Here is a 12,937-nt window from a genome sequence, read left to right as displayed (position 1 = left end):
CGGCACTTGTGTAGCATTTCAGTGGTGCTCGTTTTTTGTGGAGTTTGCTTCACGTTTACGTTGACATGTTGTTTGCACCGCATGTATCTTTACGCGCTTCTTGTGTGGCTTATCATTTCATTTAACACACGTTGCATTTTGGTCACGTTTTCATTGCATTTGAAACGCATATACAACAGCTAATGAGAGGTGATTTGCCTAATTACATTACCGTTTACGTTTGTAAATGCAATGTTAACACATACGTTAACAAAATATATGCGCACGCACGTGCTAACATCGCGTTTATGATGCGTTTTGTAAACGGAAATGTTAACAGTTATGTAATTGGGCAAATCACCCCTCCTCAGCTGTTGTATATGCGTTTCAAACGCAATGAAAACGCAGGTCAAAACGCAACGTGTTAATGCACCCTTACACTTTTGTAGCATTTGCTTTTTGGGGAGTTTGCAGGGAATTTACGCTTTTGTGGTGTTTTTGTGGCATTTGCGCAACAATTGTTTTTTTTTAATGGCATTTGCGCAGCATCCACACTTTTGTGGCATTTACCTAATATACAACTGCACAAAATGAAATAGCTTTCCTACAAATATTTAGTGCTACGTCTATAGTTCTGCCATTGTTGGCCATTTGTTCTTCAGACACAAGGTGGCGCTATCCCGCCCTTGCTCTGCAGATGTTTATGCGTTTGCCGTGCATTTTCCTTAGGGCTCGCTAGGGGGCGCTATGTCTGAGCTGATATGTTTAGTATACGAGCAGTGTACTGCAGCGGTAGAGGGCGCAGTGAGTGCAGGCAGTAGGCGGGCCCTGGCTTCCTGCAGCAATAAGAAAAAGGACCGAGGAGAAGGCGCATATCGGGCGCCCGCTGCCGCTTTCTGTCGTCCGTCCTGCAGGAGACGCCGCCTCATGACGGGACCTCCATGCTGACTGAGCGCAGGACATGGGAGTCCTCGAAATCACTGACCAGGTGAGGCGCGCGCTGGCGGCCATTGTGCAGCGTCGTGTAGGCCTGGCTGTGGCTTGCGGCCTAGCTGCTCTGCAGGCCTCAGTGTGTGCGGTGAGGCCTACTCTACACAGCGCTGGGGAAAGGAGGCCGCCACGGCCTTGGAGCTTACAGCTCTGCCGCACAGCATCCATATGGCAGTGCGGTAACGGTGCGGATCCGCTCTAGTCGCCCAGTAGTAGGAGATGGCGGCACGGTAAACATCCCCGGCCGCGGGTTACATCATCCGGGGCATTAACCCCTGCCAGGCCGGGCTGGCCTGACTCATCAACCTCCACTACAGAAGCGCAAGTGTGTGTGAACAGGCGCTATGTGTTATCCCCGTATCTGCTGACCAATATCGCCCGACTCCGTCTGCGCACTGATCGGCTGCCAGCCAAATGGCTTTGATGACCGTGACTAGTCTGTATTGTTATTAGCCGGCCCTTCTTGTTAATCCGTGCCTAGAAGAAAAGCTGGGTGATCATCATCGGCCTTCATACTGTAATGTTCCTCCATAGCAGGAAAAGCTGGGTGATGATTTTAGTGATAATGACAGTGTGGAATAATGATCCCCTGTATGTTTCAGGGGGTTCAGACACTCTTTCTTTGCTTCCACAATAGCAGAGCAGGAAGCACAGCGCCGATCTCTGTTTTGTGGTCATTAGTGGGAACTGCAGCTATCTTCTGTCCAATAATTATTATTCTTTGGGTAGCGCCATCAAATTCGGTAGCGATTTACATAATATTTACAAATAATATAAGACATTACAGAGTAATGAGTCATGTGAAACTATAGGAATGAGGTGTTTAAAGTGGTGACACTTCCCACTGATTTGATACTGTAGAGGTCACCAAAGCATTATCCCGGAGAATCCTTTTTTACATTATCTGCACTGCACCTTTATAAGTGACATAAGTCGACCCATCAAAATTTTCTATCCTCCTGAAAAAGAAATTGTAGTATACGTTACACTATAAAATCTGGTTCACAACCCCTGTGATGGTGTAAATACTAGTGATCACCCAGCTTTTCCAGGCGCAGATAAACAAGAAAGGCCAGATGATGACCTGTTGTGCGATATTCATCAGATGGTCGAGGAGAAAACCGCGTGACTGATGTGTCATGATGCCGTTGCACAGGTTGATATAATAAACACCTTGGCGATGCATTGAACATAATGTATTGTTATAGAAAAAAAAATAACTTTTCAGTCAATATAAGACCTTCATCAGACATGTTTTGCTCAGGTAGGGCAGGAGAAGAAAGTTGTGCTCTTCTCTGGTTGTGCACACATCCTTATCTTCTTACTAACTCCTAGGGTAGCAGTCCATGTCTGATGGAGGAGTTATATGGACTGAAACATTAAACGCTTTTGGATTGCCATATATTATATTCAGCAAAGAACTTTTATTCTGTATAACCATGGAGGGTCTATGATATTATATTGGTTTTGTATCCTACGTGGGAACCTAGAGAATTCTTAGTGGAGTCACGTGTGTCTCCCTTACTGTTGCACAGGTTATTGACTGGGTCCATCTGACCAAGAAAGAGTTAATACCCTGGGTGATGTGACCCCCCCCCCCCCCTTTCATTGGCAGGACCAGTATGGGGGATGTTTCACTCTGAGCACAATGTCCACATGACCTTTGTATTCACAGGTTATAAAGGGACTGTAATCTGCTAGTAATGCTCTATACACACAATACTGCGCAGAAAGTTGGCTGTAGTTGCCTGCTGTCAACAGGGGGAGCTAAAGGAGCGCCCACCGTGTATTGTACTATCAGAGAAATGCATCATATATATGTGTATTCTGTCAATACCTATTGGGCCTATAGATGCTAAAACACTTCCAGTATCTGTCTGCTATTACTTCTACATTACCCCATACACATGCATGTTTAGGGAGAGTCTGTATGTGACCTCAAGCCTACAATCTAAATAGAATTTTTTTTCCCCCAGCAACTGTATAGGAATTGTATAAATTCAATTTTCTAGCATTGTTAATCTTAGCCAGCAATTCTGTTCTAACCAAAGTGGTTCTGCATTGTGTGTGTCCCTGGCCTAAGGCGGCAAACATGAATGACAGAGCTATACTGCAGCTCTGTTATACCCGAGACACCTGTTCATTACATGATTTAGTGTAATGTAGTGTGAACTGAAAAAAATACTCGGTAGTAGATTGCAAGAGACACTGAGCAACAGCGCTTCAGTCTCTGAACCTGTAATGTCCTTTTAAAGAACATCTTCCATCCAACAACCATTGTGATAAACCATGTGACATTGTGACACTTACTCATAGACCCAGGTACAGTAACTGTGGTAATCTTCTATTTGTTATCCACAGCCTCCTTTCTTCTAAAAATCAACTTTTAATATGATGCTAATGAGCCAGAAGGGCTTTGGAGCGGAGTTACCAGAGTTCCTCCATGCTGCAGCTACAGCAGCCGCTGTTCTTCCCCCTCTCCCCTTCTTGCTTTGTGTTGTAAAGTATCTGTGTACCTTTCATATCAGAAATATAGCTGCACGCTCTCCCTGGATATTCCTCTGAATGGGCAAATTAACCAGGTTATTTGGTTCATTTTTTCCCATCTGGACGGATTGTCAAGTGTTATTGGAAGCAGGAATTTAGGCTGGAGTGAAATCACTGCTGAATGTTTAGACTGCAAAGGTTAAATTCCGCTCCCTGAATCCGCAGCAATAATAAACGTGATGTAAATGCGGAAACCCACAATGCAATCAAGTTTCTACTGCTAAATGGCATCTTGTTAGGGTGGACTCACATTGGTGCTTTTTTTTTTTTTTCACATTGGTGGTTTTTCACTGAACCCATTTTGGCTTAAGGACACATTGGTTTTCCCTTCCTGGCTTTTTCACTGATTCCTTACTGAACCATTCCTTTCAACTGGCCTTTTCACACTTTTTGTGTTCACTGACAACATTGGATCAATGGGAAAAAAACTGAACAGGTTCGAAGTGTGAAAAAGCCCAATAAAAGGAATCTGAGAAGAAAAATATAAAGGAATCTGTGAAAAATCACTGAAGCCAGGAAGGGGAAACCAATCGGACTATTCTCTTGTAAATATGTTTTTAGTTATAACTGTAGCACAAAAACAAAAACAATTTTTATGCTAAGTATTTAGGCAAAAGTGTGACTTTAACATAAACTACAGTCTTTCATATTTACCATTATGGTATTGCATCTTTGAGTCTCTCATTAGTTCTTTCCCTGGCGGTTTCCATCTGTGTAGATCACATTTGGATGGTTGCTTAGCAGTAGTGTGATTCTGCCTCTGGTGACATGTTTTATATAGTTTAATCTCTGGAGATTCATGTGTTGCCCATGAGAGAGGCCTCAAAGCTTCTCTGCCAGATGGGGAGAGAAACTCCCAGTGCAGTAGTCATGATCTAGTAATTGTCCCACAGTCTCCCTGACTGTATACTTATGATATAGATGGCTAGGATGGTTTCAGTATACTCCCAGCTAATGATGGCTCTTCCTGCAAATACTCAAGTGATGAGGTATAAAATGATTGATAACAAAGAGGAAGAGAAGGCAGACGGATAAATAAACATCAGAATGGATTCATTTAAGCAGTGGAGAAAATGCTCTAAATTAGGAAATGGGAAAAACAATAAACCTTCCACCTAAGATGATTCCTGGCATTAGGTGTGACTAGTCTGACTGGTATGAGATACTTGCATATATTCAGAGATGATCCAAGGAATACTGTCAATACTGGGGTAAAAGCGAGGCTTGGTTGTAGTGGTCTGATTTACTAAAATGTTTTCATTTTTTCAATTGAAGCATCCACTGGTCCAAGCAATATTCAATCGCAACCTAGAAGAAATCCAGTTACTGTTGAGCCAAAAGGAAAATGTCAACGCTTTGGTAAGTAGCAGAGCAGTTTTTTTTTGTTTTTTTTTTAGTTATCTAGAAGTTATAGTGGGGAATTGGAGGTCACATTAAAGCTTATACACACATGTATAGGCAGTTTTACTCATTGAAAAAAAACTCCCGGGCATATAAATCCTGATAGTTTTCTCCTCTCTCCTCTAATTCGGAATGCAGAGCTGCAGCAGCTTTCTGCAGCTTGTGACCTCCTCTAGAGGGTCATGTGACCAGAGCAGCGTCCTTCTCTATTGGCAGTCAATCAGGGAACTGCAGCAGTTTGACGGTGTCGGTGGCCACAGTCTGGGGGTGGGGGGACGTCCGTCCACAGCCTGGTCTGGGGGAAATGGTGCACTTATTTTTAGTACAAGATACCAAATCTCAAAAGGGCAACTATTATACTATATTATACTACTATTATAATTATCATTTATATTTTCTGATGAGACCTGTTGCAAATATGTTACACAACTTTCACACCTTCTTAACTTCATGAACACTTTGTCTAGGTGAAACTATAGGTTTTGAGTTTACTAAATCAGGAACATTTTCTACAGGGAAACAAACATCAGCAGTCCAGTCAAGGCACTATTAATATAGCGCTTCTGCTCATCTTGGGTTCCAGGTTCATGCTTACACGGTGGACACTATAAGTAGAGGGAAATGTTAGACTCCAATACAGTCTTGCTTATTTCTGTTTTGGGGTTGGGTTTTTTCTTGGACACAAAATGCATACATTTTTTTTTTTTTGTCTGGGATTTTTAAATAAATCTGTGCAAGAGGCTTTTGACGGAACCTCCAGCACAAATGAACTTAGCTTAAAGTTGTTTTCTTCTTGTTTTTGTTCTCTAGTATAATCAGAACTGTTGCTTTTATTTTTACAGGACCAAGAGAGACGTACTCCCCTTCATGCTGCTGCCTACTTAGGTGACATCCCTGTTCTGGAACTATTAATACAGTCAGGTAAGCCATGCATTCAAATATCTTTGATCATTTTTTTAGAGGTGCTGCAGTGGAGAGCAGAAACATTCAAAGAGCTGCATGGGGGAATAAGCAAGGGTCTGTAAAGTGAGATGGGAGCTGAGAGAGCAATAGGGGAATAGCGATACTGATGGTACAGAGAGATAAGCAGGTACAACATACAAAAATTGGGGTCATAAGAATATTTCTATTACGCCATCATATTCCACAGGGCTTTACAGATAATATGGTCAGTTGAAACAATAGCAATGAGGGCCCTGTTCACAGGAGCAATCTAGAGATTAGTGTTCTGTGGCAGAGGAAATAGATGGGGCCAAAGAACAATAAGCTACATGGAATCACGGGTTAAGCCGGCTCAAAAAAAATTTCAACACCTCTTATTGCCACCGAAATTTGCTCATTACTTTCTTCTCTCACTTTAGGTGCTAATGTTAATGCAAAAGATTCAATCTGGCTTACTCCCTTGCACCGAGCTGCAGCGGCACGAAATGAGGTATGTTCTCTTGTAATTCCAATTGGGTATATGGCAATTTTCAACCATACTTTTGTGTTTGGAAACCTTTTGTACACCGTAATAGATTTTCGTACACTTGGTTCAGTAGAATAATATTTGCATCTTTCCTCACCGTGTGTTTTGTGTGTGCCTCTTCCTCCTTAACTTGACATGCAATGATTTCATTTGTTACAGAGGGCAGTCTCTCTTCTTGTAAAGCACTCTGCTGATGTCAGCGCTCGGGACAAAAACTGGCAAACTCCACTACACGCTGCAGCTGCTAACAGAGCAACAAAATGTGCAGAAACCTTAATAAATGCGGTGAAAAATGTCAATATAGCAGATCGGTCAGGGCGTACTGTACTTCACCATGCTGTGCTCAGTGGAAGTGTAGAGGTAGGGAATTTACTATGCTTCTCTATGAAAATGGCACAATGCTGATGAGGGTCTTAGTGATTGTAATATTGTGGTATAACAATTGGAGTTCTGTAATATTTTAATTTTATTTTTATTACCCCACAGATTGTTGTCATGCTTTTAAACAGAAGGGCACACCACAGCATTTGTGATAAAAAGGAGCGGCACCCTATTATGTATTCTTCTTACCTTGGTAAGTATCCCTGGCTTTGGGTTATAAAGAACTTTACATTTTAGTTGTTTTTTTTTTTCCCAAAATAATGTGCATAGACTTTATGCAGAGCAGCTGTATATTTTATAAAAAAATATAGTTGCCATCATATTTTATACCTTATTTTGACTGATCTTGATGGATAATTCTGGCTTCCAGTTTTAAGTTTGTTCCTGTATTTCTAGTTGTACATGGAGATGAGCAGTGCAATGAATTTTAAGAAAAGATGCTCCACAATTGTTTAATGGAGATTACAAGCAATTACTGCCTTCACAAGTTGTTTATAGCATACATTAAGAGTATACTATGACAATGGTGAAAATAGAATGGATTTGTTTTTTAGCTTTAAGTCTGTTTTTGTGGCATATATATTTTTTTTTATAAATGTATATCAATTTTTGTGTCCTCTTGATAATGTAATTTTTTTTTTAATGGAAATTTTTACAAAAGAGTATAAGGTTACAGTCCATAGGCTGCCATGTTTAAACAAAAAGAAATGCCTTGTATATGCTCTGCATACCTTTTTACAAAGAACAAAAAGAGAAAAAGGGAGAAATGAGTTTATCATTAGGCAGGTGACCTGCAACAGTTTATAGACCATCAGATTAAAGTGTTTTAGTAATCTGTCTGCAGTGTTCTGCAAAACTTTATTTATTGAATTTATTATTTATTTTAGGACACCTGGAGATTACAAAGCTGCTTATATCTCGGGGTGCTGATGCAATGTCAAAAGATAAGAATGGTTATACGCCTCTTCACGCTGCTGCTTCTAGTGGGAGGATAGACATTGTGAAGTATTTGCTAAAACTTGGTGTTGAGGTAAGAAGAAATTGTTTTTTTCTTTGTTCTTCCATCACACTTTTTGTTTTTTTTTTTTGATACATTACCAGAAATGTGTACTTTGATATGAGTGTTTTTCTAAAATGCAATTATTTTTGTCAGATTGATGAACCCAACTGCTTTGGAAACACTGCCCTGCACATAGCTTGTTACATGGGTCAGGACGCTGTGGCTAATGAACTTGTCAACTATGGCTCCAATGTCAACCAGCCCAATGATAAGGGCTTCACTCCTCTGCACTTTGCTGCTGTTTCCACAAATGGGGCATTGTGTCTGGAGCTGCTAGTCAACAATGGAGCGGATGTCAATTACCAGGTATGTTTTTGTGCGTTGTGTTTACAGGGTGGTATAGAGGAATGGGGGTCTGCTGTGTGCACTAATTCTGTAACTCATATAAAATCCTATACAAAGTAATTACATTTTGATGTATGCCATCTGTTCAGCCAGTCACTAGCCAGTATTGTGTGTTGGATAACGAGATAATGTATTTGGTATTGGATATATGGATGATTTGTTTTTCCCTTCTCATTTGTGCAGAGCAAAGAAGGGAAGAGCCCCTTACACATGGCTGCCATACACGGAAGGTTTACTCGTTCCCAGATTTTAATTCAGAATGGTATGTTTCTCTTCATTTACATAACCATCTGTTTTTGTGAAATTAAATTTACTAACCATATTTTCTTCCATGTTCTCTGCAGGCGGTGAAATTGACTGTGCTGATAAATATGGCAATACTCCTCTGCATGTTGCTGCTAGATATGGGCATGAGCTGCTAATAAGTACATTAATGACAAATGGTGCTGACACTGCAAGGTGAGACATACAAGAAGTGCCTTATTTTTAAGAGCAGAAATTTTTAGCATCTACCTTACTCTATAGTAGTGTAGGTGGTTGATTTATGACCGGACTTCCCTTATGTACATGTGCTCCCCACAATTCTGGAGGAACTTGTCATGCAGTCTGTTCCTCCTTGATATTTCATCTTTTTTCTAGGGTGCAATTGGTTAAAGCTTGTGTCCTACAGAGTCTGCCGCTTTTGGCACCGCTTAATTTTTCTTTATTTACGAATCGATCCTGGCTGAATACTTATTGTCCTATCGCTAATCTCCTTTTGTTGCAGGCGTGGTGTCCACGGCATGTTTCCCCTGCACTTAGCGGTTTTGTTTGGGTTCTCAGACTGTTGCAGAAAGCTACTTTCCTCAGGTAAGTGACTCATCTATTTATCAAAGTAACACATGAATAATTTTAGAGCATGAAGTTGTGTAATCATTTAACCACGTAATGCATACATTTTCAGGTCAGTTGTACAGCATAGTGGCCTCATTGAGCAATGAACATGTGCTATCTGCCGGCTTTGATATCAACACACCTGACAACCTCGGGAGGACCTGTCTCCACGCTGCTGCTTCAGGAGGGTAAGTTATTTAAAAACTTTACCATGAAGTCATGTGTGTGACTAGAGCCTCAGTGTTACCCCTTCATGAGGGTCATTGGTGCCTGAATGTCCAGGTCAATTATTGTAGTTCTGCTTTGCTTTTCTTTTGACTTGACATGTAAAACTTTAAATTGATTGATTGAATTGGCAGACAAAAATCTAAAAATGAGAAAATGTATCCTATTTTAAGTCGTTTTTTTCTCTTAATTTTAATGAGCAGTAACCTTTTATAAACCCTTAACAAACATGTTATAAATATGCACGGTATTCATCAATATTTTCCAGATGCATAGGGTGCATGTACTTTTGCAAAGTGTCTTCTGTAGCTCCTTATGCTTTCTGCCTTCAGTTGACAGGCTGGAGGGAGGCTCATTTTAAGGAAATTTTCTAAGGAACTGTGGCAGCCTCCGGTTCTGTTTCACTTAGAAACCAATCCTGATATTATATAATATATGCCTGGTATCTGCAGGGGCAAATGCAGATAAGACTTGTATGGAAGTTGTGAAAGGGTTGAAGTAATGTCAACTTATCCTTATTCTGTTTTTAAGAATAATTACAAAAAGTAGCTGCAAATATAAGCGGTACTGACAATAGTTGTCTGGATCCAGCAACAAGATCCTATGCTGTCTCAGTAGATGTTTTCACTCTTTGCTGAATATTTAGTAGATTTAGGTTAGCTGGGACCATGTACATGTGCTGCTAAACTTGCATTTGATTATTATATTTGTAAGTGTGACTGTATCTTGACATGTTTTTCTCAACTGTTTTACAGAAACGTTGAATGTCTTAATTTGCTTACAAGCAGTGGCGCTGATCTGATGAGACAGGATAAATTTGGAAGGTAAGCTTTCCATTTAAAACCTATTTAATCAACAAGGCCCCGGTTGGTAACCATATCCAAAATTATAATTTTGTTTTCTGTATTTGAGTTTCATGAATTTGAACCAAACTTTCTGTAGCCCTTAAATTTATATTTTTTTTTTGTGTGTGTAGGACACCGCTGCATTATGCTGCTGCCAATGGCAGCTACCAGTGCACAGTGACTCTAGTCACCGCTGGGGCCAGTGTTAATGTGGCAGATTTCAAAGGCTGCACTCCCTTACACTATGCTGCTGCTTCAGATACTTACAGAAGGTGAGTACACTTGGAATATTTCACTGTATTGCTCGCATATTCATGGCTTCTGTACAGAAAAAATAAAGGCTCTTGCAGCTTTAAAGCATTTCATATTTCTATGCTTCACAGGGTTCCTCACACTGGCTCAAAGTCTTCAAACCAGACAGAGCAGTCCAGGTAATGCACAACACTTGTCCATTTTTCTGTCACATCCTATTAATTAAAGGCATGAGTAAAGAAGTGTATTAGGATGGTGTGGTTGTTACTGCATGTATCGATTTCACTTTAATATATTTTGACTTCTTAGAGCGATTGACTCTAGTCCTGGGAAAGGCCAAGAGTCTGAGGAAGAGGAGAAAGCGTCGCTAGAAAAAGAGGCTTTCTTGTAAGTGTGTTGGAGAAAAAAAATGTATGCAAATTTACACCTTTCTCTCCTTCTATAGTCTTATCTAGATTTACTTTGTGTAATCCCATGTACTTTTCCAATGTATGTGTTATCGAATAGAAAAACTTTTTGGGTGTGTGTGCGTGGGGGTCCAAAACAACGGTCATGAGATTTTTGTTGCGCTCTTTAAACCTGTGAAAAGTTACTTTGTTTTTACTGCACATTTCATGCACTCCTTTCCTTGTTTTGACTTTCAGTGCCTTAGAATTTCTGCTGGACAACAATGCCGACCCTTCACTTCGAGATAAACAGGGTTATGCTGCTGTTCACTATGCAGCTGCTTTTGGCAACAGACAGAACTTGGAACTAGTAAGTGGAATAAGAACCAGTTGAAATGCTTTTATCCTTTGAGTCCATTATTTGCAGCCCATGTGTCATAGCCAACTGCAGCCCCCTCATGTAAAAACAAAACAAAAAAAAAACTCCAGAGCAGTGTGTACAAGTTTATTGAAATACATGGCCAAAAACCATGTTTGTGTGCATGTTACTGTCATGACTGACGGCAGTTCTTGTGTGTTTTTTTTTTTTTTTTTTCTTCTTCTTTGCAGGGACCTGTATTTAGTGTCACAGTAACTGTATATTTCCTAAATAAGTTAATATTCTATCCTTTTCCAGTTAACATTGCCGTTTGTTATTTCCAGCTCCTAGAGATGTCGTTTAACTGCCTGGAGGATGTGGAAAGCACTGTACCGGTTAGCCCTTTGCACTTAGCAGTAAGTATTTTCTATCATGATTGTATACATAAGATATTCTTGCTACAAATATGCAGCCATGCTAATAACTTTGCTGTAGAAATGGCAATATTAGCAACGATAAATCTATAGCCTAACATCTTTTTTTTTGTAAGGAAGTTAATATTAACAATAATTGTTGTTCACAGGCCTACAACGGTCACTGCGATGCCCTCAAAACTCTAGCGGAAACGCTGGTAAATCTGGATGTTCGTGACCACAAAGGCCGCACAGCGCTTTACCTCGCCACAGAAAGGGGTTTTACAGAGTGTGTGGAGGTTCTGATGAGCCATGGGGCCTCCCCTCTCATAAAGGACCGAAAGAAGAAATGGACACCATTGCATGTAGCAGGTAAGTAATTGTGTGCACTAAGTGGAGTTTTGTTTTTGTAAAATAGGAGAAAGCCCTAAGCAGTAAATGCTAATTCAGTGCTCTAAGCCGAAAAGACTATTTGGCTGTAGTTGAAGCTGCCTTAGAACTATATGTACAGGCAGCCAAAGGTGGTGGTGTGTTTAATATTTATTAACTTTTGCTTTATACACAGCTGCCTCTGGAAACACTGATGTTCTTCACTTGCTGATTGATAGCAGTGAGAGACCAGACATTACTGATGTAACAGATGCACATGGACAGTGAGTTAATAATTTTTCTTTTGTATTTGAGTGACTTTTGTATTGTCCCTTTTGAAGTTCATCTATGAAAGGTAGATTCATGAGGTTGCGGACCTGGATTAACTTTGCCTTATTTCTTTAGAGGACAGAGCTTGAATGTGGCAGTCTCCTTTCTCTTGGTTTACTGTACTTTGTGATGCTTTTTTTTTATGTGTATATATATATATATTATATTACCAACAGTTTCCTCTCATTTCTGGTTTGCTGCAGTTTCACTTCATATATGGTATGCTCCTTGATTTGTGAGAGAAGTTATAGTGCTGTTATACAGTGCAAAATACAGTGTTAGGCTAAATTCACACTGCCGTGAGCCCACCACACCATAGCACGGCGGGCACACGGCAGCGCGGGGAGAGGAGGAGGAGGAGAGCACAGCTCACCCCCGCCCCTCTCCATAGCGATGTATGGCTGTGGCGCCGTAATACGGGGAAAAATAGGACCTGTCCTATCTTTTCCCGGGCTACGGAGCGGTACGGTGCCGCACGTGTGCTGCACCGTACCGCTCCCGTAGGGTGCCGTGAGCCCATAGAAGTGTATGGGGGACGTATTTCGGCCGTATATACGCTCCCCATACTGTAATGTGAATGTAGCCTTAATACTGCTTTTCCACATGAAATACAGAAAATAAAATGGTAAAAAAATACATATAAAATGACTTTATGGAGGTTTATATGTAACTAAATCTTTTTGCGTATACAGACGATGTTGGAGGAAAAAAATGG

At 40.6% G+C, this 12,937-nt stretch overlaps 1 protein-coding gene across 4 annotated transcripts in view; it reads left to right on the top strand.

The window, feature by feature from the left end:
- The first annotated feature begins 768 nt into the window (after nucleotides 1-768).
- The window catches only part of ANKRD52 (ankyrin repeat domain 52), a 31,878-nt gene continuing 19,709 nt past the window's right edge, over nucleotides 769-12,937 (top strand). For all 4 annotated transcript variants that reach the window (XM_072135088.1, XM_072135086.1, XM_072135087.1 and 1 more), the window contains exons 1-20: nucleotides 769-967; nucleotides 4,792-4,875; nucleotides 5,760-5,838; nucleotides 6,279-6,349; nucleotides 6,545-6,745; nucleotides 6,872-6,959; nucleotides 7,654-7,796; nucleotides 7,920-8,132; nucleotides 8,355-8,433; nucleotides 8,516-8,630; nucleotides 8,938-9,020; nucleotides 9,115-9,232; nucleotides 10,025-10,093; nucleotides 10,246-10,386; nucleotides 10,498-10,545; nucleotides 10,676-10,753; nucleotides 11,011-11,122; nucleotides 11,455-11,526; nucleotides 11,694-11,895; nucleotides 12,089-12,176. In XM_072135088.1, the coding sequence (XP_071991189.1) occupies nucleotides 941-967; nucleotides 4,792-4,875; nucleotides 5,760-5,838; nucleotides 6,279-6,349; nucleotides 6,545-6,745; nucleotides 6,872-6,959; nucleotides 7,654-7,796; nucleotides 7,920-8,132; nucleotides 8,355-8,433; nucleotides 8,516-8,630; nucleotides 8,938-9,020; nucleotides 9,115-9,232; nucleotides 10,025-10,093; nucleotides 10,246-10,386; nucleotides 10,498-10,545; nucleotides 10,676-10,753; nucleotides 11,011-11,122; nucleotides 11,455-11,526; nucleotides 11,694-11,895; nucleotides 12,089-12,176 (2,111 nt within the window). In that variant the 5' untranslated portion in view covers nucleotides 769-940. The remainder of the gene's footprint in view (nucleotides 968-4,791; nucleotides 4,876-5,759; nucleotides 5,839-6,278; nucleotides 6,350-6,544; nucleotides 6,746-6,871; nucleotides 6,960-7,653; nucleotides 7,797-7,919; nucleotides 8,133-8,354; nucleotides 8,434-8,515; nucleotides 8,631-8,937; nucleotides 9,021-9,114; nucleotides 9,233-10,024; nucleotides 10,094-10,245; nucleotides 10,387-10,497; nucleotides 10,546-10,675; nucleotides 10,754-11,010; nucleotides 11,123-11,454; nucleotides 11,527-11,693; nucleotides 11,896-12,088; nucleotides 12,177-12,937) is intronic.

This window comes from Engystomops pustulosus, chromosome 2 (genome assembly GCF_040894005.1).
Source record: "Engystomops pustulosus chromosome 2, aEngPut4.maternal, whole genome shotgun sequence".
Lineage (NCBI taxonomy): Eukaryota > Metazoa > Chordata > Amphibia > Anura > Leptodactylidae > Engystomops > Engystomops pustulosus.
This window is presented reverse-complemented; position numbering and strand designations above follow the sequence as displayed.